This window comes from Amphibalanus amphitrite, unplaced genomic scaffold (assembly GCF_019059575.1).
Source record: "Amphibalanus amphitrite isolate SeventyFive unplaced genomic scaffold, NRLGWU_Aamphi_draft 000330F_arrow, whole genome shotgun sequence".
Taxonomy (NCBI): Eukaryota; Metazoa; Arthropoda; class Thecostraca; order Balanomorpha; family Balanidae; genus Amphibalanus; species Amphibalanus amphitrite.
Window position 1 is genome coordinate 260,461 of NW_024881825.1, and position 25,427 is coordinate 285,887.

The window sequence follows — 25,427 nt, forward strand, 5'->3', positions numbered from 1 at the left end:
TAGCACACACACACACACACAGATCGGTGCAGCGGTTTAGTTATACGCTCTGAAGTCCAACAAAAAATACTGTCCTCAAGACCAGGAACCATTCGCTAGATGTAAGCCAAAAGGTTAACAGGTGACCGAGGGCTACAGAGCAGCATGTGACGTCACCGGAACACAAGTGACGTCACATGGGACAGGGGTGACGCCTGCGGGGCGCCGGGACGGTCGTGTCTCGGGCGGTCCGTCGCGGTCTGGCGCCGTTTGCGAGACGGGGCGCCGAGCCGCGCCGCCACTGGCGGTAGCGTGCCGCGTTATGTCGCCAACAACAAAACTCGTCACGCCGCGTGACCTGCAGTGTCGCACAATTGACGGACAGTCGACACACGTGCCGGGTCGCTGAAGCGCACATTGTGTCACATCGGAGACGTCATTATGCCTTCACGGCGTGTTACGTTACCGATCGGTAGGGCGGCATTAATGCCTGACGCTAACACCGAACAGCAGGAAAAGGCGAGATAAGAGAAGAATGCTGTAGGCATTTAGCGTATCAAAATTAGAAACAATTGACTGAAGGCATTTAGCGCACCACTAATTTTAGTAGAAACAAATAGCATTCATTACGACGGTCATTCCGTCTAAGGGGTTAGCGATCCGTCGTAATAGAATGATATGGTATATTACGGATCGCACGTCACCGTGAGAACCTGCCGATCACCGACCTTACCCCGTCACAGCCCACCGCCTGCTCCGGACACCGTTGTGTGACCTGTGACGCCACTCTGCGGGATACCCGCTGACCCCGTGTGTGACCCGTGTGTGACCCCGTGTGTGACCCGTGTGACCCGTGTGACCGGGCGCGGCACCTACCGAAGCCGCGCTGCTGCGGCGGCGGCCGACGGAAGACGAGCCGCGGCGGCGGCAGCCGGGGCACCGTCAGCGGCAGCGAGGGAAACCGAAAGCCGCGGTCGTGGCGCGTGCCACTGTGCCGCTTGGTTGACTCCGGAACGCAGCACGAGTAGAGCAGACTGCCGCAGCCGGGCATCAGCTTCCCTGTGAACGGAGCGGACGGGGCCGGGCGTCAGTTCCCTGTGAACGGAGCGGACGGGGCCGGGCGTCAGTTCTAGTGATGTCAATTACAGAAAATCGGAATACCGATACCAAACCAAATACCAACCAAAACCACGGGAAAATACCGAAACCAAACCAACTTGGGAAAATGAGGGAAATACCTACTTTTTACCGATTTCTTAGCCTCTTATACCTTAGTGAGGCCTTATGATACCAACACAATACCAAACACATTACGATTGAAATACCAAATACCAAGTTGGTATCGGTTTGGTATCGGTATACCAAAAAGTTGGTATCCGATTGACATCTCTAGTCAGTTCCCTGTGAACGGAGCGGGCGGGTCTCTGTGGACACTCGACAGACGGGATCGGCCGAGAGCGCTGGAGGAAGCGCGAACACAAACCTCACTGGAGACTGACAGACCGAGACTGCACGAGTGCCAGTGCTGAGTCTGCCCAGGGCGATGGGATGAGGTGCAGCTGACAGAGGCCACAGCCGGTGTCCATGAGAGCCTGTCCGGCTGACAGAGCCGCACGTGACCGGTGAGCGGAGCCGGTGAGGTGCGCCAGCTGCCGCCCACTTTCTCACCGCCCGCCGGTGGCGTCACCATGGCAGGGAGCAGCCCGAGTGGTCAGCCGGCGCCGGCCCCTGCAGCAGCCAGCCCTCCCCTCTGGCGGGCAGACACACAGAGCTACGGCACGATCCCTCTGGACTCTTCATCTATATTAACCCTCGCCGGGACAGGCCATTTTGAGTCCTTCGACGGCACAAGGGGGGGGGGGGGGGTTGGTACGACCCCCCCCCCTCGCGTTTGGCCCCTGATTGAGCTAGAGCTTCGCGGAAAAAACGAGCGTGTTGCCCGTCACGAGAGGAAGCCGATGATACCCAATTTTAAGGTCCTAGGTCATCGGGTGACCTTCCAGGTCAGGTCAATGACCCGAAAACCGGGAAAATCGGGACCTGTTAGAAAGTCGTAAAGTGTGGCTGCTATGTGGTTTTCCGGGGTGATGATCACGAATATCGTGTTAGTTTTGATCAGAGATGATGTCTTTAAGCATTTAGACCAGGTCAGGTCAGGTCAGGTCAGGTCAACCGGTAGGGGTTGTGACGGGTATTCGTAATACGTGTCAACCGCCTCGGATAGCTTCGTAACATGTTACAAAGGCACCAAAACTACTTCGTAAATGTTCAAATGGTTGCTAAATTCGAATTCAGCTCCAAAAACTAGCCTAGAAACATGTAAAACTCGAAAAAGTGAACCGAGGTCACCCGAGGTCACCAAAGGTCAATGACCTGACCTGACCTTCAGGTGACCTTGACACCCACCCTTATGCATGGGAGCAACATCAAATCACATGTTTGAACGTTTGAAACCACGAAAAGCTTGCAAACGCGCGGCTAATGCGAGCCGACATGCGCCGAACCGCGATTTCGGCCAAACATGGTCACCGAAAAGAGGTCACAGGTCAAAGGTCATTGGGGTCAGGGTCATGAAATTTTCAAGGTAGGTGTAAAATTGATCAATGCGAGGGTACTGAAAGTTTCGTCGCAATCGGCCGCTTTTTACGCGAGTTATTCGCGAAAAACCTTAGGGGGGTTGCATCAACCCCCCCTGTGCCGGCGAGGGTTAATCTCTCCATTTGGGCAAAGAATCTGATCATTGGGAAAGGAATAAAAACAGCCTGTGATGCCATTTGAAGCATGAGTTTTAAATAACTGCGTTCATTGTCCCTTGTGTAAAATTCATCTGCCCACGCAATGCCATGACGACTGACAGCTGCGCTCTCGCCCCCGCGGTGGGCGAGAGCTGGTTTCGGCGGACTCACCTCCGGAGAATATGCAGGTGATGGAGAAAAAGCACCGGTACATCTCGCCATTGTAGAAGCAGCTGCCGGCATCCCGCCGACTCCTGTGACGATCGGCGACGTCTGTTGCCGATACTGACGCTGAAACAACACAGGTAATCAGAATGAGTGGGACATCAAACACAGGTGCTTACAGTTATCGCTGGACTTGATAACATTGCTGACTGCTAAGGACAGTAGATTGCTTCTGTATTCCAGTCTCCTACATGTCGAAACCGGTTTCGACGAGTCAATGCTAAAGATAATATCATTATGAAGCGTGTGACATTCTTCCGTGCTGTAATGAGGGTGCATAACTAAAGGAGTTAAGGGCTAAAGGCTACAATCTACATAAATGGCACAGTGAGGCGTGATACCAGCATAGATAAGTATTTAGCCTCAGCAGATCTGTACCTACCATTCACTATACATCTGCCCATGAAACGAAACAGCTCAAGCATGAGTAGGCTCTGATAAGGTTCGTCGGGCCTCTCTGAACCGTTGCGCAGTCGTGGGATGAAAGAGAAGGGAAAGCTGGAGCGCGATGAGGCGTTCTAAGGACCGTGGATCAAAGACCGACACCGGGAGCGCTCAGGCAGATCTTGGGACACACTGTATTGTTCCTCTTCCATCAAGCGCCCGAAGACGGTTTCGAAACGCATTATGCCAACACCGACACTGTGTCGCAGTTTTGGAGTGCCGATGGGACGGCGGAACACAACGGTGGACCGTTTACAGTGGACAGTTCTACCGGAGCAGGATTATCACTGTCACTGTGAGCGTCGGCGTCCAGCCACAGGCTCACGAGGCTGCCGCGCAGACCGGTGAGCTCCTACCGCGTGCGCCGCTGTCGGTAGATGAGAACATGCATTTCGCTCCGAGAGGTCACCGTCACTATTCCGCCGCCGAGGCAGGGGTCTCCGCTCCATCTCACTCCGCGTGGCTCCAGTCCCGCCCCTGCCTCCAGTCCCTCCCGCCTGGAACCGTCTCGGCGCCGTGCAGGCCGGACGCGCTCGCTCGGCCTCGGCCCCGACCCCGCCGGTCGCCGCGGCTCCGGACTCCGGTTCCGGTCGCGACGGGACGTCACGCTCCAACTCTCACTTTCAGCCGTCACCGGTTCTTTGTTACAAGACATACCCACTGGCGGCAGCGGCGGGCCCGCTGTGTGCTGTGTGTAATACGGCGTGCGTTGCAACATCGGTACACATTAGTCATCATTATTCAACTGAAATTGTCGTAGTTGGGTCATGCCTTTAACAAGAAGAAGGTTCGATAGCCGACAGTCCAACAATGAGGATAAAAAGAGATGAAGCCAAAATGCAAAACGTCAATGGCTAGAGGAACGTGAATGGAATAAGTGAGCTTACTTAATGCGTCTTAAACAAGATCTGAACCTAACACTGGATAAGTTTCTCTCTAATCGAGACACGAGGAGATCGCTCTGAAGGTTTCACTGGAGATCGCTGCCGAATGCCGGGCCAGCGACCAGTCCAGGTCCAGGCTGGTGGAGCTGGGCCCCGGTTTTACCGGATAACAGGAAAGGGAAACGAGTCAAGCCCCCACTTCCACGAACGCACCGCGGGACTTTGAGGCCGAGCTGGCCTGAAAGAGGGCACGGCCTGGAGGTTAGTAAAAGCGGATCAGCAGCAGCTTCGAAAGTATTCAAAGGTTAATGGGGTCCAAACGGTACTGAATTCTAAATTATCCCAGTCGATGGATGATTTAACTTGACGCATGCACTGAAAACACTTTGGAAGAACGTTAAGAACGTACAGGGGTATTTAGACCCCTGTGGGGTAAAATGTTATGCCACCGTTTTTCAGAACCCCCATGGCTCTTCACGTAGACGGCTTTGCATTCTCATGAAAAGAATCCACACGATTCTTCCAAAGACTCTTATGAGGTTTAGGGTTTATAATAAGAGCGTTCTTAGCACCTAGATAAGAACCCCAAAGGGTCTGTGAAGAAGTCCCTGAGGTTTATAGGGAAACCACCCTGTGTTCTGAATATCGGTTGTAGAACCCTTTCAGTTCTATTGCAATACCGCAAAATCCCCGTTCATTCGTCTATTGAACCTCCCATGCATGGCTATCGACCTGCGCCGTCACATCTGCTGCGCAAACACAGTACTTGATACACCTTAAAATGTATTACCTTCCTCTTTACTCTGAGCAATCAGCCTGCAAGTCTCCAGTCAGGAACAACCAGCCCGCAACCAGCCCATGCGATCAGCCCGCAACCAGCCCGCATTCAGCCTGCGATCAGCCCGCAATCAGCCTGCAGGAACGCTTTCCATTCGGCCGTGTCACTTGCCTTACACATCCAAGCCAAAGAACTCCAGAGCCAAATATGAACACATTTTTAGCTTTAGCAAGTGGATGTTTTCCCAAACACAGTATGTATAGCGCTGTCGCCCATATCAGCAGCCGGGTGGCGATATCGCATTCTCCCAAATCACATACAGTTTCTCCTTCCACCACCAGTTTCAAGCCAGCGTTTTCGACGATGTCGACGTCTCCGCGCGCCAGGACGCTCTCCTCAGACTCCAGGGCCTCAATCAGAGCGGAGATGGCCTCGTCCCCTGGAATGAAGAGTCGGGCGGATGCGTTATTCAACAGGCAGGAAGTAAAAAACTTAGATTGACTTCAGATACCATGAGCCTACTCCGAAAATAAAATAATGCACTTGACATATAAAGTGCAGCTAGATAAAATATTGCACTAATCAGCAAGAACATATGTTTATTAAAATCAGCCAAATTTATACCTAAATCAATTGACCCCAAAATGGCAAGCTGAATCTATTCCTGATTTATCTTCATTTGGAAGATTTGTCTAAATACCACATGCATAATTTAAGCTATGGGGCATTTATACAACATATAAATACTTACTGCATTGAATGGTCTTGCATATGAATTGTCTTCATCCAATGCATTCATCCATGCATTTGAGGAGCGTTGTGATATTGCTTATTATTGTCAATCACAAGTAATATAAATAATACACAACACTTGACAAGCCAAAAATTAACCTTACTTCAGTTCTTCAATATTCGATTACTTGCCATTCACCCAATCTTGCACCAGCCGCTCGTCACTGCACAAAGCGTGATCCAACGCGATCGAAAAATGGCGATCGCTTCCGGTGGACGCTAGAACGTGGTACGGCGGGCGTGGTCTTGATGAAAGCCATCACACTGATTAAACCACAACCCCTTCTTCTTAAACCCGATGCTAGTTCGTGCAAAACCTTCAAAGGGTTTATCTTTCGCGCGCTTGGTGTGACGTAATATCACGTGACTAGGGAGAACGACTGAAGAACCGGTGTTGGTCGAGTTGAAGCCCCCTGGGGCCACTAAGACTGCACGCGAAGAAGCAGCACGTGTCTTCGGTCTATGTGAAACACTGTGTGTGTTCTACATGAACCAGACGTTCTGCTTCGCCTCTAAGCCAGTTTACCCTAATACCCAAAAAACCTAAGTGTGGAATATTTTAAGATGCTTTTGCATAACGTTCTTTCAACTTGTTTTCAGTGCACGCTGATTTTACAGTGCGGCGGAGCGCTCACGCGCCACTAATGACCGATATGATATCTGGGTGACATGGATAATAGATTTTTGCTAACCCATGACAGTTTCATACACCTCTCTTTTCAGTGCCCTAAAATTGATCGAAGATTATTGGTTAGGGTTTCCAATGCATAAACCAATGCCTGCAAAGCGATGAAGGGAACTTTTCTCGTCAGTACTGATTGTCAACTTTGATCGATGATCGCTGTGAAAAAAAAAAACTGAAAAATTATAAAATAATGCAAAAAGAATTGCATGGCTACCAGCATGGTTGCGTATTCAATTTTTTATATTAGACCTTGTGTTACGTCATATAAGATGTCACTGAGATTACTTGAGGTTCGGCTGATGGAGTTTGCCGTAAATAGGTAACATCTGACAGAATTGAGTTTGCGAGTTCTAAAAGGCACCAATGAACTCAAAGTGGCCGCTGGCCAATTAGGGATGCAGTTGACTGGTTAGGGGCCTCGGTGGGATGGCTACTGGTCTCCGTTCGCTAGCTAGATAGGTTTCAGAGTCTCGGTAGCCTGGTTATAGGGTCTCAATGGGTAGACTGGCTGGACCTCAGCGGCTAATTAGGGGTTCAGGGCATCAACGGACTAGCTGCCCGTGTGTGTCCGTGTTCGTTGGATAGAAGAGCACCACGAAAACAGTTACACCGAGTACCGACTGTAGCCTGTAACAATCCCGGTCCGGTCGTCTGCTGCACGGCTGGGAGACTTCCTGTCCGCAGTAGTGGTCTCGGGCCGGACCATAGTGGTCTTGGACCGGTCCACAGTGGTGGTCTCGGGCCGGACCACAGTGGTCTCGGGCGGGTCCACAGTGGTCTCGGGTCGGACCATAGTGGTCTCGGACCGGACCACAGTGGTGGCTCGGGCCGGCCGGCGGCCTTTCACCACTCCAGCGCCGCGGTGGATCGCCGGCCAGTGGGAGCCCACCACCCTCTCCGAGCCTCCGGTTTCACCCCCGGGCCGGGGGCCCGGTGCCGGCCCGTGCGACTCTCGTAGTCTGTCCGCGCTCTACGACTGGTCTCGGCCCAGCCCGGCGCACCGCCGCGCCAGTAGTGGCAGTGCCGAACTGTGAGCGCGACTTCAAGTAACGACACTCGACACCTTGCAGTGAGCAATGGGAAGGCAAGAAAATACAGCACGTACATGGCAATAGACGACATAGAAGCCGAAATCACGCACGGTGATCAGTGCACTTGCATGCACTTGTCAATGTGGAACTTCAGTTGTGCCTGTATACGGACGCTGTGTGCCTTTTTCTTTCGCAGCTAAAAAGCAGCACACCTTCCAGGACATTGAAGCGATGGGTAGCCTGTGGGTAACCTAGCGTAACAAATCAATCATTACTGAGCCTCTGTTCAGGTGCGTTGATGGCATTTAGCCTTTGTTTATAACACCATGCAAAAATTGCGCATTATAGTGCACGGGTACACACTCGTCCTGTGCCCGGGACGTGCAGTGAACACTGCACCCCGCTGCCGGGCGGGGCGTTCCGGTAACCTTGGTCCCAGTGCCGGCAGTGCCGGTTTCACTGCGCGGCGTCTCACACCCCCGGGGCACGCTCTCCAGTCTCCAGCTCTCCCGCGACTCGCGGGTCGCGCGGCGGCCGGCCGACCGGTCCGGGCGAGTGCTCTCCGGCAGCGAAAGTCGCCGCACTCCGGCCGGCGCCTCTCGGGGGGGGGGGGGGGGGCGGAGCGGAGCACCGCAGCCAGGAGGCTCGACGTGTTCTCTGCGAGCATCTGCAGCGTGACAGAACGCAGCTGGATGGCGATTTTACTGGCCGTAGAAAACGACGTCTCGACGACTGTCCCTGGGAAACTACTGTGACATTTTGCCTGCTGGCAATGTCATGCTGGCATATCTTGTAGTTGATCCATAATTCAATTGCTCTCATGTTTGGCGAAGTAGGTACTTACACGAGTTGCCCTGAGGCTGTCCAGAGACCAGGTCACCGCACACAGCGAACGACAGGACCAGCCAGCATAGCTTCATCCGCATAGCGAGCCGGACGCTGCCCGCTCCTGGAACACACAGATACGGCGTCACATCAGGGGCAAAGAGGCGTGCGATAGGTACCACTCGTCTAACGCGCGAACAATGTTCTCTTTTTCGTGTATTGGATGGCCCCATTCACTGGTTTGCACAGGAATTACCCACTGCATGACATCACTTTTTGTGTTGCCTTTTGTGCTTTCCTTTTCAAACTAATGAACAAGGTCATTAAATAGGACAGCCTAAATATCAGGCTTTAATATTTTGTTTTGCCTTTAATCGGAGAAGTTGTGGTAACAGCACACAGCAACAAACACAGAATAACACAACATAATGATACAAACAAGAATAAGATATCTATTCTATCATTTTCATTTGGTTACACCGAACGACCGTACCTACAATCTACATATTTCATGCAACTTTTATGCAACTTGGTACGCTAACAGCTCTGCAACCTGTATACGTTTACCTAGACCATGTTTGGCATCTTCACAGCACGTCGCTTTGCATAATGCAGATGCTTAGTGCTAGAGCTATATATGCATAGCATAGACATACCTATCACTATGCGCAATTCATGACCTCCTACATCAATCAAATGATACCAACACCAGTAAAACGCCTTTTGGGCGACCAACGGAGCGAGCGAGAGGATGGGCCTTGCACGTGCGAAATTGCGAGGGGGTACCTCCAACTAACTTGTGCACTGCACCCTACTAACCGGTCTTTAGCGATGTGCCAAATTTCAGCGCAATCGGCCTAGCCGTTCTCGAGATCTGGAAGCGGCACACTGCACGTGCGCACGTGCAAGCGGGGTCCAAACTGACTTTTGCACGGCACCCTACTAACTGGTCCCCAACCGTGTACCAAATTTGAGCGCAATCGGCCCAGCCGTTCTCGAGATCTGGGAGCGCCCCCTGCACGTGCGCACGTGCTGTAGCACCCCAACCTTAACACATGCAGATGAATTATCTGATGGAGACCTAACTGTGTACCGAGTTTCAATTCAATCGGCCCAACCGTTGTGCCGTTATTGAGGTTGCAATTTTGGGGTTCTTAAAAAATGTCCAACTTTACCACGCGCCACGTGCGGTGGTTGGCAAGAACGCATGGTGGCCATCACACCACAGAACTTTTACGTCCAAGTGACATTCAGTAAAGAAGACCGCTTGTCAATCGGATGTCCCGTTCCTAAGATATTAGCTTTTGAAGAGCGTCCCCACGGCCGGCCGGCCGGCCGGCCGGCCGCTCATACTCAGGATTTTCCCTTAAAGGGACCCTCCCACCTTCAAAAAAGTTAATGAATTGGCATGAAAGTGATGTCGCTCGGTTCAGAAAGAGCGAAAACGAATATCTACCAAATTTCACCGAAAAATATTCACTGGTTTTCAATATATTAGGCTTTTACTTTTGTTTACTTTTTGGGATCTCCCCTGTTACTAGCGACTTTATTTGGAAGCAATAATTTGGCAGCCTTAAAGTGCGGCAGACGTTGCGCGCAAACCAGCGTATACCATCACGTGTTAACAATGGTTTTAGTCTAAGATTTAAAAATCGTTAGATCTCCGCTGACGTCACAAATTCTAAGGGGGCATTCCAATGCATTAGCCCCTTAGAATCCGAAAACTGCAAGTTTGAAATTCCATATCTTCGAATTAAAGCATTTTTCGATGTTGTGAGTGCCCAAACCGGTATTTGCAGGCCATGGCCACCAATTTGGCTATCTCAACTCAAAACTAATGTTAAGGTGGGAGTGTCCCTTTAATTCAGTATGAGACTCCGCTCGCTTCGCTCGCTCCGTAATCACAGTTTTTAAGGACCCAACCTTCGTCATAGTTGCTTGGCATAGTAATAGTTGCTTAGTAATCACCGTCCTAAATGTAAAATTCCTTGCTAGCTCTGAGTGGACAAAAGGCGATCCCATACAAATCACAACATTCCTTCGATTGGATATCCACTCGCAAGGCGAGCGTAACGGTCCTTGTCTAGTCTCATATCCAGCTACAAATTCGCCTGCAATCATCATCATCATCAATCATCATCATCAATTGTATTACGTCTAGAGACAAGACAAGCATGGGCATAACAAACATACACAATGCACACAAGACATACGCCAGAAAACATATGCACAATCATACCTACACCAAAACATAGGCATACCAAAAACAACATAACACTATCATATGGGTGGCGCTAATATCATTTGTATTAGTGCCCATGCCTCCCCAGTGTTCTGAGCCAGGAGCCAACTGAGCGAGTCGGTGACTCCACAGGGGGGTCTTGGGGTGTACATAATCTCAGGTGGGATATGACCTCCAGGTGGGATATGACCTCCTCCAATGCCACATCTTTTCGCGAGCTTGATACGATTGAATGTAGGGCCTCATGATGGCGCCTCTCAGTGAAAGCTGGACTGGCCGTCCGGCGCGCGGCGCCGAGAGCGGTGCATGGGTCGGGATCCCGTCCGCACGGCTGTCACGTGGTCTGTAAGCTGCGCCCACCCTCAGCACGTCACCCGGCACCTTCTCACCACGTGATCGGAGGAGCGGCCGGCCGGGTCCAGCCTCGTCAGTGCCTTTGTGTATATCTCGGCATATGGTATCTCCGCTATTTCCTATCGGTGTGTCAGTGCGGAAGCTCTCAACTACATAGTATCGGACTACATCAAGATAATCAGTAATGCAGCTGCACGTTCCCTTTTACTGTGTGTTTCGCATCAGTAGCCATCGATGATAACTCCGGCTAGCAGCGACGGCGAGCGGCATGAGTGCGGCGGCATTGGCAACACTGGTTGTTCAGAGCGTGGGAGTCGCAGCGGGCGCCGATAGCATCAGCCACCCACCCACCACGCCGAACGCCGGGTATAACACCGTCTTTGCGTTCAGTCTGGAATGTATGCGTACCCGACCGATAGGGCCTATCGCAGTATCTCACACAGGCGGTCACGCGCGGGTCTCACGCTCACCGCGTGCCTCCCACCCGCTCCCGATCGTCTGGTATCGGAGACCATCGGTGATGAAGTCCAAACAGCCGAGCGCCGGTAAACAAGGCGCCGCCGACCTTCCAGCGGCCGGCAGGTGCCGTGTGATCCTCCCCGCGCGGGCGGGCGCAGTTGTTTACCGGGGAAGCTCGCGGACCATTACCGCCGGAGGGACGGCCTCTCACCCCGGCCCGGGCGCCGGCGCTGCGCGGGTCAGCTTCACTTTCTGTTGGCGCAGCGGACGGGCCGGCAGACGGCGATTACCTCCGGCGACCTTGACGCAACGCGAACCGGGTCAGCGGCCGGGAGTCGGCAGCGGAGCGGCGAAAGGCGCCGACTTTCTCCGCAGGCCGCAGCTCGGGCGGCCGTCCCCCGGCTCCCAGGTCAGTTCGGTAGCGGTCCAAGGCCGCCACTGACCGAGCGCCGCGCGGGGGGGGGGGGTGCTACGTGCGCCTCCGGCAGGCAGGAGGACGAGTCACCGCGCCGGGGACATCGGGAAGGAGGCACTAGGGTAGCTCAGGTCCGAACCGAAAGAGGAAGCGAGCTGTCTCTGACCGACAGGAACGAACGGAGTCCGGCTCCACCAGATACACTAATCGAGCTCTCTACGTTTGGAGTGATTCTGGACCGGGCCCAAACGCTGGAAACTGGACGGACCTCCAGCCATGACGGCGCGGGCGAGAGCCGCACTGGAAATACTCGTTCGCGGTGAAACCGAGCGCCTGTCGCGCGGATGACGCCCGCCGCGCTGCGGGGCCGGGAAAGCGCCGCGCGCCGCCGCCGCCGGTGTCATTGTGGGCCGATCTATTGACGGGGAGTGGTCGAAGATCTTCTCCGGGAGACAGTGCAGCAGGGAGCACGGTGCAGGTTCCGCCGCCGTTCGGCTTTCTCTGCGACTGCCCGCGCGTATACGCGGCCACGTGGGAACGATGGCTTGGAGCGCCGCCGGCCTGTGAACAGCTGTGTGCACCCGACGAGCCGAGACAGTGGGCCGGGACAGCCGCGGGAACGGTCTGTATGTATGTACATACAGCTGCCGTATCAACCTGTGCTGATCAGATCGGATTGGCATTGAGCTGACTGCTTTATATAATGGTAAAATGAGCTTACGATGATTATGTAGCGTAGCAAATTACAAATAACAATATCACAATAACACATCACCTCATGTGTTTTTTGTGTGTGGACCAATGAATGATTCCGTGAAAGTGATGGGTTTGGTACAAAGCCGTGAAAAATTGTGGTCGAGCAAACACACGCCTGACGTCTGTCGGCTGGTCCAATCATTGATCCGAAGTGTAAATCATATCACTCGAAACGTTATTGTTTAGCGGTGATGGCACGATGATGAATGAAAATGCTTCAAATTTCAACAGTACATTCGAAACAGGATTCGAAAGCCTATCTGGCTAGAGAATCTAAAATGCGAAAACGATCATTTGTAAACAGCATTATATTGTTCACATAACAACTTCCGTTATTGAGTTAGAAGCATTTTAATTTGAAAATTGCATTAGGGAAATATTCAAGCCGTCTATCCTAGCTGGCAGTCACGTCTCCAGTAAGACCAGGGTGACTCAGATCACGATTTGCTAGCGTGTTTCATCCCAAAGTTATAAATAAAAGCCCGAGTCATTTTGGTTATGCCAAAAAATATGAATAAAATAAATTTATTCCGAAAACCAACACACGCTCTCAAACGTGACAAGCTTCGCGCCATTTCACGGACCACAAGTTCGCAACTTTCGGATGAGAGACAAGTTTGAAACGGCACGTCAGCCGGACAATCGGCATGACGTGCCCGGTCGGGTACACCAATTATCTGCGCCCAGGGAGGCTCGGCCCAGCGGCGGGCGGCGATGATTCGGCAGCTTGTCCACTTAATGGCAGCAAACACCTGGCCGGCAGCTAACGACTGCGCCTCCGCTGGAGAACGCCGCCGCCTTCGCCGCGTCACTCCGCACCTGCTGTCGAAAACGCTTCCGTCTCAATCGTGTCCAAGACAGGTGTCGGCTCCCGTACTGACAATGGCGGCGCGCCCGACACGCACAAACTTCCTGCTACACCATAGGACGACCACCGATCACGGCGCCGATAGTGAGTGCGTGAGGGAGCGCTCGCAGTCGGCCGTTCACCGTCCTCCGTCCACTGTCCACCGCCCAACGTCCACCCTCCACCGTTCACCGTCCACCGTCCACCGTCCACCATCCGTCCACCGTCCACCGTCCACCCTCCACCACCCACCGTCCACCGTCCACCGTCCACCGTCCACCGTCCACCGTCCACCATCCACCGTCCACCGTCCACCGCCCTTAACCCGCGCCCCGTAGGGGGGGGGGCCGAAACGGCCCCCCCCTGTCCTTTTCGGTCGATATCTCCTAAACGGCTGGAGATATCGCCACCAAACTTTCAGGACCCCTCCGGGCATCAATTTTACACATTGTGACCAAAAATTTTTCCAGAGGCTGTGATAGGTTGGCCACAAATGACGTCAGAGTGACGTCATGTTCTGTCATTTTCGACCGAAAAAAGACCTTCGCGAGAAGACCTGTCAGGCCTACAGCTTTGAAGATACAGAAAAATGAGCAAGACATAAAAGGTGTAGAATTGACAGGGCTACAAAACTGCTATCTCGGATTTTTGAAATTTTTGAGTTTTGATCCCCAAAAATCAAAAAAGCATTTTTTTGGATATATTACCCAAGAAATCCAAAAAGTTTTTTGAGTTTCGAAAAAAACCGGAATATATGTGATAGTACCTACCGTCTTCTATCTACATACCAAATTTCAGATCGATACCTCGTTTTTTGGCCAAGTTATAGCGAAAAAACTGTTCAAAAATGATGACGTCAAATTTTCAAACTCAATTGTTGGCAATTCTAGAACTCGTAGAGCAAAACAAAGACCACCATTAGACTCCCCGTGACGAGCTGCATCGAATGGATACCCATTTTATGCAAAAATATCAACTTTGAAATTTGACCTAATTTGACCTGACCTTGACCTGACCTTCACCAAAACGTGACCTAGGCTGGCCCCAAAGGCTGCCTAACCCACATAATCGCATTTGTCATGTAAAATGGACCATAAAACATGTATCACACGACACATTCATATTGTGACCCCCGGTGACCTGACCTCGCTCTGACCTGACCTGGTATCAGTGACCTCAGATAGCAAAGTATGTGTTTGACGAACAATATACCATCGATGGTTTTCAATAAATTACCAATTTACTCGATTTCACAGCACATTTCTTGAATTGCCTGTGAACGGTGAAAATCTGACCTTTGACCTGACCTGTGACGTCATCGGTTTGACCTAGGTCAATGAAATTTGGTCACAAGGTAGTTCCCGGGTAGGGCTATCAAACGCCGTTTGAATTTTGAAAATCGGCCGGTAACTTTTCGAGATCTTAGGGGGGGGGGCCGAAACGGCCCCCCCCCCCCCTACGGGTGGTAGGGTCCGCCGGTAGCCCTACGGGGCGCGGGTTAAGCCGCCCGTCCTCCCGTCCACCGTCCATCCGCCCGCCGGCCCGACCGCCGGCTGACGGGTGACAGGTCGTGTCACGATCGGGGTCGCGGCGGTCACGGCTCGACTCGCCGCCAGCCGAGTCGGTGCTGACCGGCAGAGTGGCCCCGGCGCGGGCTGTCTCTGACCGAGCAGGCGGTCACGATCCGCGGCTGAGCCGACGCTCCCGATCGCCGACAGGTCCGTGTCCGTCACAGACGCACTGCCGGGAGGAGAGGGATGCTGGGGCAACGGGAGCTGACCTCGCCCGGACAGTAGTAACGGGAGGAGAGGGATGCTGGGGCAACGGGAGCTGACCTCTCGTGTGTCAGGTTCGTACTTTATTATGGGAAGGCACGGCACTGGTTCAGTCTATCTGAAACTCCTGTACGTTTTTGTTTTGAACGGATATCGGAGCATTTTGCCGGGATGTATATTGGAACGTCAACCACGAACGCAGTTGTGAAACAAATTTCAACGTCACACCAGCACAAGTATCCATGCATTTGTTTTTCTTTGTGGGTAGGATGCCCTGAATTACCGAAGCAAATTAGGCATGTGCATCACATAAACGGGGTAGGACGTATTGTCGCTCCTAACAACAGCCCCATCGTAATCACTAGCCCTCTGGGACCACAAGCGCGCGAGGAGAGAGACACCGATCCCGACATGATTGACGCTCTCGGCTGCCAGCCCCCGGCGCACTTTCTAGCCGTTCCCAGGGCGGCTATCACCGCACCTCCACGCGTCCCGAGACACATCCACCAATCAGGCGAGCCGCTAAAGAAACGATCCGCCAGATGAGATCCATAATTCATCGGGCCGCGCCCGCGCCCTGTCTCCAGTTCCGGTCAGCGGCCGGGACGCCTCCCGGCGGACGGGGCGACAGGGCGAGAGGTGAGAGGATCCAGATCCAGCCACAACCCTACCTACACACACAGCCAGTCGACTACCGGCTCGGGGCGAGGAGGACTGTCAGCTCCCTGATCCGCCACCAGCGCTGAGGCTTCTCAGGGTGAGAGACATCTGCACCACGCAGACCTGTGCATTTGAATCTTTGAGCAATATCTCCCGATGGGTTATTAGTCGGTTGATGAAACTGCAAAAACAAATGACGATTCAAATAAATCCATGTTCGATTCATGAAGCCAATAGATTGCATTCATATTTGATATGCCAGCTTCATTGTATATTGTCAGATCACTTCCCTTCCGTCCCCGGCTCAGCCACCATGAACCATTGCATTGTTTCTTTTCCCATTTCGTGACGTGCCGGTGCCGGTGCTCGTGCCCGGTGCTCGAGACTGGCTCTGCCGACCGCCGCAGACCACAGAGATGTCCCCGGTCGTCGAGAAAGTCTGCGCCACACGCCGGACAAGGCCGCTCCCGAAAAACCACGTGCCCGAAGACAGAGCCGGCCGCCGCTTTCACGGGAGATGTGTCAACAGAGCGGCGTGAGCGCGCGGCGAGCCCGGGGCCCGGAGAGATCGGCGCGAGGGCCACGGCGCCGCCAGAGAGCCGGCGCGGCGGTGCGTCCGTGTGGCTGCCAGCGGCGGGTCACGGGTCGCCAGTCTGGATATAGGTAGGATAACATGTTGGATATTTCCAGTGCCCGAGCTCCGGTATCGACAGTGTTGTTTCGTGATGGTCCGACATCAGAAGCGGTCCGCCTGATAACATGGTTTTCCACACTGTGGGATTCCGACTTGCAATTATGTTTCTTGAGTGATAATAAAACATCTGTTCCCTAGACATAGTTAAGGTGTCAGTATATAGATATTTGTAAACAAATTAAGCAATAAATGATAATGGTGAGAGCTTTTTGAAACACAACGAGGTCTCGGTCTAGACTGACTGTATTCAGACGGAACGGGTCCCTCGCCGGTGCCCAGTCACGTGACCGTCCCGGCCTCAGGCACGGTCAGCTGGCGCCGGTGGCCCGGCGGCCGGCACGCGACAACCCACAACGCCACATTCCTCCCCACCAGATCTTGACATAAAACAATGCACGATATATACACGAATTAAAACCTATCATACAAAGCGAACACGACCATGAATTGACAAAGCATAGGACGGTGCGTACGATCTTACGCATAACTCAATCGGTCCGGTCCGGGAAGCGGCCTGGGACGGAGCACCCGGTCGGACACTGCCGGCGCCGCTACGGCCGCCGGCGGAGCGCCCAACTCAGGGGAGACCGGCCCGGCCAGCGAGCCAGGCGGCCCGGCGTCAGCCAGCGGCGACGCCAGATCCGCCGGATCCGGACCCCAGTCCGGACTCTGCACCCCCGGAACACCGCGGCATGGACGCACCCGATCGACATGTCGCACCAATACACGGCCATCATTCAAACGGACAGTGAGTTTCACACCGCGTCGTCCAATCAATACCCCCTGAAGCCAGTTTCTTCCCCTCGAGCCCTGCAACTGTCCGACAGCCGAGACATAAACTGGTTCGCCTATATTCACAGAGTGTGAGTCTGCCTGTCGACACCCCCGGTCCTTACACCGTTTCTGTCGGTCCTGTTCCCGTCGGACAGTTTCCTCCAGGTCGGGTCGCAGCATATCGACCGGCGTGCGTAACTGACGGCCAAACATCAGCTCTGCTGGTGACGTATGTGTCGTGCTATGGCTGACTGTGCGATAGTTGAATAAAAATCGAGACACTTTAGTGTTGACCGAGCCTCTACCCTGCTTATTGAGGCTTCGCTTAAACGTCTGAACAGCCCGCTCTACAAGCCCATTGGATTTCGGAGAGAACGGAGGTGAGGTCAGATGACAAATGCCGTTCACCCGACAAAACGCTTCGAACTCTGGAGAGACAAAACACTGGGCGTTGTCAGAGACTAGGGTTCTGGGGACTCCCCAGCACGCGAATGAGCTTCTCAGCTTTTCCAGGGTGGTTTCAGTAGTAGCCTGTCTGCAGGGAAAAACATCCATCCACTTCGAATAGGCATCGACTATAATCAAAAACATACTACCTTGAAACGGACCGCAAAAATCAATGTGCACTCGCTGCCAGCATCCAGACGGCCACTCCCAGGGATGGATTGGCGTCTCTGGTAGACTGGAGCGCCATTCCTGACATGTGGAGCATTTACTGACCATCTCAGAAATATCACGGTCCATGTTTGGCCACCAAACATAACGTCTGGCGAATGACTTGGTCCTGCCCTCCCCACAGTGTCCACTATGCAGGAGCCGCAGTACCGATGCGCGACCTTGGGGCGGAACGATCACCCGTGCTCCCCAAAGTACGCAGCCACCCTGTGAGCTGAGCTCAGACTCCCGACATTTATATGGCCCAAATTCAGAAGAAAGCGGTACACCACACGAAGGCCAGCCGTCCTGAACATATCGATAGACAGCAGACACGACTGGATCACGCGCAGTCCACTGACGAATCTGCTGTGCTGTTATTGGACTGGAGTCCAAAACCTCCATCATGTGGACCAGCTCCGCTGGCACCGGACTGCTGGCGTCCGCCGGTACGTCGGGCAGTGGCAGCCGGCTCAGTGCATCACAATGGCCCTGTAACCTGCCAGCACGGTACTCTAGCCGATAATCGTAGGCCGACAACATCATGGCCCAGCGCACGACTCTGGGCGACGCCATGAGCGGCAGAGGCTTCTGCTCACCGAGTAAGCCCAGCAGGGGCTTATGATCAGTCTGAACTCTGAACGATCTACCAGCCAGAAAATAGTGGAACTTCTTGACGCCTGCCACCAGGGATAGTGCCTCCCGATCAGTTTGCGAATATCTACGCTCAGTGTCGTTTAGGGTACGAGAATAGAAGGCCACCGGCCTCTCGCCGCCTGGCGTCAAAATACTAAGCACGCACCCGAGACCAATAGGGCTCGCATCAGCGGACAAAATCACATCATATTTCGGATCGAAATGGGCTAACACAGGCGGGCTTAGCAGCAGCTTTTTGCCAGCCTCGAACGCGGAGCGCTCAGTGTCACCCCAGCGCCACGGCTGGTTCTGGCGAAGCAGGATATACAATGGCGCTAAGACTGTAGAGAGACCCTTCAGGAACTTTCCGTAATAATTAATACCACCCAGCCAGGACCTCAGCTGACCCACTGACGCTGGCTCGGGTGCCCGGAGAATGGCACGGACTTTCTCCTCGGTGGCTTCCACACCCCTGGCGCTCACCCTGTGACCAAGGTACGTTACCTCGGCCAGCCCAAACTGGCACTTCTCACGGTTGACTCGCAGGCCGGAGTCCTGCAGGCGGCCGAGGACGGCCCTCAGCGCGGCGTTGTGAGAGGTAATGTCTGCCCCAGACACAACCACGTCATCCAGAAAAACCCCGATACCGGGAATGCCCGCTAGGAGCGTTTCGAGGGTTTTCTGGAACAACGCCGGCGCTGAACTGTACCCAAAACTGAGACGAGTCGGTCTCAACAGCCCACGGTGGGTATTCACTGTGAGATACTGTCTGGAGCTCTCATCTAATGGCAGCTGGTTATAAGCACACTTTAAATCTATCTTACTGAACACGGTCGCTCCCGCCAGCTTGGGTAGAAGCTCTTCCACCCGCGGCAACGGATACTGATACGGCGTGGCCACTTTATTAGCTGTCAAACGATAGTCTCCACAGATACGCAGTGAACCGTTTGCTTTCGGTGCGATCACTAGTGGTGCGGCCCATCTACTGTTAGAGACCGGCTCCCAGAGACCCTGGCTGATTTGTTTGTCAAGCTCAGAATCAACCTGCGCTCTATATGCCAGAGGAACGGTTCTGGCTTTAAAGAACCGGGGCTGAACGTTACCATCCACACCAATATGAACAGGGTCACCGCGGTAGCAGCCCAGGCCGTCCCGGAATACTTCCGGAAACTCCGCCAGAATAGGCTCGACCTGGGGATGAGCTGTCAACCGACCTATGGCTGGCCAATCCAGCTTAATGGCCTCTAACCAGTTACGACCGAACAGGCAGGGTCCCTCCCCTTTCACAATCACCAATGGCAACCGGACCACCTGCTGCCCATACTGAACCCGCACAGTCGCCTCCCCACACACAGGTAACACTTCCCCGCTGTATGTCCTGAGACGGTACGAACAGCTGCCCAGGACGGGCGGGTTATCAGGCCAAATCTGTCTGAAAACACTCTCACCACATACAGACAGCGCAGCGCCAGTGTCCAGCTCCATGGAGACGGGCCGATCATCCAGCATCACGTTCAGCTTGATCGGGGCGCGCCGGTCGCCCGAACACCGGAACAGCGAGTACAGCTCCTCTTCCTCCACCGCCGCGCTCACCGACCCGCTGGCAGAGGCCGCTGCCCCTTCCGGACGTCCCGAAGCACTGGCCGACGATGGCACTATCGCCGGCTGAGAGCCGTCAGCCCCCACATCAACCGCGTCACACTGCACTTGGTCAATGCCCGCACGTCGAGTGGCCGCACACGCGGCTCGGGTATGTCCAAGCTTTCCACACGAGAAACACACTCGCCTGCGGAACGGACACTTCTCCGATGAGTGACCCCGCCCCAGACAGCGAGGGCAGCGAGGGCAGGGACCGGCCCGACCACCCCGGGCAGGCGCATGAAGCCGGCCGACCGCCGCTGGCCGCTCCCCACCGGACACGTGGTGCACAGCTGACTCGCCAGACGGGCCCGTCTGACTCTGGGCGATCTCGCCGGCCTGGCGGGCGGCTGCCTCATGCGCTGTCGCAATCGCTGTAGCCGATTGTAGAGTGAGGTTCTTCTCGCTGAGCAGCCGGGACTGCAGACGCTCATTCCGGATACCGCTGACGAAACGATCGCGCAGCATCTCCTCCAGTATCCCGGCACAGCAGGTGAACTGGCACGGCCGAGCCAGGTGACGCAGCCGGGACAGGAAGGCCGACACCGTCTCGGTATCCTCCCGGCTGCAGGTGTGAAATCGGTGCCGTGACAGGATCACCGATTCATCCGGCTCGAAGTGAGACGTGAGCACCTCGATGATTCTGGCACAGGTCACCTCAGCTACCCCCGCCGGGGCAAGCAGGTCCTCCAGGAGCGAGAATGTGTCCGGCTCCAGAGCAGTCAGGAGCACAGCACGCCGCTTAGCGTCCACTGAAACCGCGGCCTTCTTGTCGTCGGGAATAAGCAAATCGTTCACGACAAAGAACTGTTCTAGCCTCCTGGCATAGACACCAAAGCTCTCCTCGTTCCGCTTAAACACGGGCGGCACCCCAAGCCACGCCATGGCTGGTTCCGCACTCGTCGCCAATGAAACACAACGAGGTCTCGGTCTAGACTGACTGTATTCAGACGGAACGGGTCCCTCGCCGGTGCCCAGTCACGTGACCGTCCCGGCCTCAGGCACGGTCAGCTGGCGCCGGTGGCCCGGCGGCCGGCACGCGACAACCCACAACGCCACACTTTTGATGCCTAATAGCGTATGGACTAAACATGTAGAAAGGTATATCAGCGCACTGGATGATGTGGATCAAAAATGCCAGGTTGGCACTGCAACATGTACCGAAAGAAAACTAAAGGGTCGCATAGCTTCATATATAAATAGATGGGCGTAATGAGGTAGATACCTTTTAGCAAAACGCTTAAAGCCTTGCACGTGACAATATCTGAGCAACTGAATAAGACAGGACAGATGGTGTACCTAAACGTAAATATATACAGCGACCAATCTCAGCAATGCAAACGTATGAAGGAGACTAGCGTATGTAGAAGACACGACGTTTTATCTGATATTGGTTACCAACTCGCTTGGGGCTATGGCCTTTGAGGACATAAAAAGGGCGGAAATGTCGTGCCGTCATTTTCGTCCGTCCCAGTTCTTTTACCCGAGGTACGAGTAACTGCAACGGATGAAAGTGAATGCTTCACTATGCATAATAAAAAAGAGAGCGATTGATGAAACGGCGGCATTGTGCAAAGACGAACCGGTTCAGTAGGACTGACGAATTCCGACGTAATCGGAAACGACATGCACAAACGGAAGTCCACCCGGATCAGTTGATATGGCACACTTTCACTCGCTAAACCAACCGGTGCAAGCCAACTCCTATAGCTTACTCTTACTAACGTGACCAGTAGTGATACGAGTTTGTGCAAAGAAAATAATACATTTAGTGGTTTTGATCGGCTTATTTATATTACTTCAGGGCCAGAAGCAGAGAAGACACTGCTAGTCGAAGCCTTATTTACCCACCCTCAGTTATGTAAGTGCATATACACTGTGGTCGAGCCATTTTGCTAAATCGACCACCCACCGGCCATAGCGTGCCGAAGGGGCTGAGCCCGACGAGCGCTACGCTGACAGTAGGACTGGAGAGGCCATTTAGCCGCTCAAACGTCACCCGGAAGGCGTGTGCTCGCGTCCAGGAATTGAGCTGCACCGAACTGAAGATATTCTTTGTCAGTTGTGAGTTTATTTACTTTTTTTAGATCGCGCTTGGCTCTCTTGCATATTTTACTTACATTAACAGTTTCTATTGTTATCACAATACCTGGCTATCTAATCCTACATTTGGGTAGCATCAAAGCTCAAAGCCTCGAGCGAGGTCTGGCCTGGCATCCCCAAAAGCCTCTAGATCTATGTCCCAATATTTTCCATGTAGGACGCAAAGAATCTCCCAGTTTAGGCGCTCCTTTCACAAGCGGCTCTATAATGCTCAGCTTTGGTCACCACTCACGCGTCACGCACCTGTAGTGCCTGGTGGGTGGATGTGACGTCAGGTGATTAGGGGGCCGTTGCATCACTGCCATCCACCGGCCGGCGCCGCGCGCGGAGGCGCCTTTCCCCTGATCCCGGATGCAAACGGTGTGCTTGCAGTGACAGCCTGAGACAGGGCTTGGGACTCGCGGTTCATTTCCCCGGCTCTGGACTGGACGTGAAGTGAACACGCTCTGATGTCACACAGTGCCACTTTCACTGTGCAGAAACCTGAGACAAAGACCCGTTCGGGGGTAGGAACTAGAATACATGAGCTTGCGTCACATCTTCCCAGCGGGGTTAAAAACGCAGCAAAATAGGAACGATTGCTGGATGACTTTGTTTTCCACGCAAATAAGTAAAGAAGTGGGCAACAAAATCTGCTGTGCCATGTCTAACAACAGTCTGCGCCCTGTCATCAACAAGCCAGCAGGGAATGAATAAGAGAGATATAGGGGAGAACAGACGTATGTACGGCTCTCGCGAGATTAAGCGGTAGGTTTTGCAGTTTACATTTCCGGTTATATCTCAGAAACTAATCGATCTACGATGAAGCCATTTTACACGATCATGGCCGGCTTGTTACCTAACAACTCGATCGCATCTTCAACACTTAAAAGCTTAAGACGACGAAGATATAGCCTGAAGTAAACTAAATTTTCTGGGTGCAAAACCTACCGCTAAAACCCGCGAGACCTTACACACGTAAGTTATAGGGGTACTCACAGAAAACGTCTGGCAGTGTGTCTCTAAATAATCAGCATAATTCTTTAATGCAAATTGCTGGAGCTTGGAACATAATGTAAGACGGTGAGGTTTGGTTGTAGCCTGTAGGCATCCGGCATGCCGCGCTGACAAGAAGATAATTCCCGATGCTCACTTTTGTTATTTAATCGTGTTTGACTGCGTTTGGTATTGTCACCGCGCAGTTGTCGGTGGTGAACCTACCTCTCTCTCGGCATAGGCTGTCGGCCGTCTGGGGCCTGGCAGCGTGTGGCACGAGGTCACAGCAGGTCACAGCAGGTCACAGAAGGTCACTGGCACATTCCACTGGGCGCGGTCAGGGTCACTCAGTCGGCGTCACGGCGCGGCGGCGCGCTGGGGTGCCACGGGTGACTCGTCTCCGCCGCTCGCTCACGGTCACGTGTCACGGCGCTCGGCTCCCGGGCGCGCGCTGATCTCCGGTCGGGGCGGACAACGGCGGGCGAGTGGCGACCGTCCGCTGCCAGCCGCGCCGCACGCATGTGGGTCAGTCAGCGGCGGCGACTTTCTCCGCGCGGCGCGGCCGGTTTCACTCTCCGTTGCCGAGGCGTTACTCGGCACGCCGCGCGGCATGGGCCGATGTCGCCGTTTGTGTAATCACTGCATCGTCTTTATATGTTGCCTGCACTGATATTTTAGGGTGATATTTAGATATTTAGATTACAGAGGTCAACAAAGTAAAATGTTGCCTATTTCAGCATTTTTTTCTCGAAAAGCCGGCGCATACATCGGGAAACAATAGTGCTATACAGCGGCAGCGCCGCAGAAAAATGCATTCGATAGCTTTTAGTTTTAACGCTCTTTCTGGAGTGAGCTCTCAGATTTGAGTCTGAACCGTTGGTTCTAGGTCAAATGATTTGACCTAGAACCAACGGTTCAGCCCATGACTACTTTACGTTTAGCCTTCAGAGGGCTAAAATCCGAAAAAGCCGAAAAGCGTCCCCCTGTAATAACTTTCGACAAAAAGTCGCTATATTTATTTCGCCAGCATCGTGTTCCTCTCGCCGAGACGCGTCAAATGAACTATAACATTACCTTGGAATGTCATTTCAAAATTTGACCAAAGGTCAAGGTCATGACCTGACCGAAGACGTCATGCTGCATATCAGTCGATCCGTATCATCGACTTGAACACATCTCAGGTATTTTCATCGCTCTAGCATGTCTCTATTGAAAATTATTGCCAAAAACTCCTGGGAACCTTTAACCCGCGCCCCGCTGTGCTTGCAACCATACGCGCCCTGCTGGGGGGGGGGGGGGGGGGCAGATTCTGCCCTGTGTCTTACTTCCGAACCGATGGTCGTAGAAAGACGGGGAAAACGGCAATCGAAAGCTCTCAACAAGGCGGATCTTGAAAGACGATTTTTTTTTGCTTACGTAGGTCAGAGGTCAGGTCAAGGTCAGGTCAAGGCCAAGGGTACAAAATGTAAGTTTCTACAGTATCGGCCTTGCACCGTAGTTGCCGAAAAATGGACTGAGACTGATTACCCAAAACGTGTTCTTAGGCTACCAAGACAATATTCGTTGCATACAATATCATGCAAAGGTCAAGGTCAAGGTCAGGTCAGGTCACCAAAAACGAAATATAGAAAAGGGCGTGTGCAACACATGTTTTGTGGGTCATTTTATTCATAGAAATCAATAGGCACACTCAATAAGTGATATGGACCACACCTGGATGAATTTCAGGTCAAGGTCAGGTCAAGGTCAGGTCAGTGAGGTCAAATTTTGAAGTTGGTTGTTAAGACCTAAAAAGTTGTCAAGTTATCTGATGCCGTTTTTCACGACGAATCGAACGGTGCTATTTTTGTTTCCGTACGAGGTCTAGAACTTCCAAAAATTCATTTTCCAAACACTTTGTGTGTCGTGACGTCATAAAAGTTTGAATAACTCCCACATTTTTGAGCCCATTCTTCTAAAAAAACTCCCACATTTTTTAGCCCATTCATCTAAAAATTGGTACCTATGTACATAGGTGCACATAGACCACTTCTCTGACATATATTCCGTTTTTTCGATACACTCAAA

General features: G+C 53.1%; 1 protein-coding gene across 1 annotated transcript in view; it reads right to left on the minus strand.

The window, feature by feature from the left end:
• The window catches only part of LOC122388671 (serine proteinase stubble-like), a 31,015-nt gene extending 7,042 nt beyond the window's left edge, over positions 1–23,973 (minus strand). The window contains exons 1-4 of the mRNA XM_043379949.1: positions 23,586–23,973; positions 8,398–8,502; positions 2,886–3,005; positions 856–1,038 (exon numbers count right to left, since the gene is read on the minus strand). Of these exons, the coding sequence (XP_043235884.1) occupies positions 856–1,038; positions 2,886–3,005; positions 8,398–8,479 (385 nt within the window). The 5' untranslated portion in view covers positions 8,480–8,502; positions 23,586–23,973. The remainder of the gene's footprint in view (positions 1–855; positions 1,039–2,885; positions 3,006–8,397; positions 8,503–23,585) is intronic.
• Between the last annotated feature and the right edge of the window lie 1,454 nt (positions 23,974–25,427).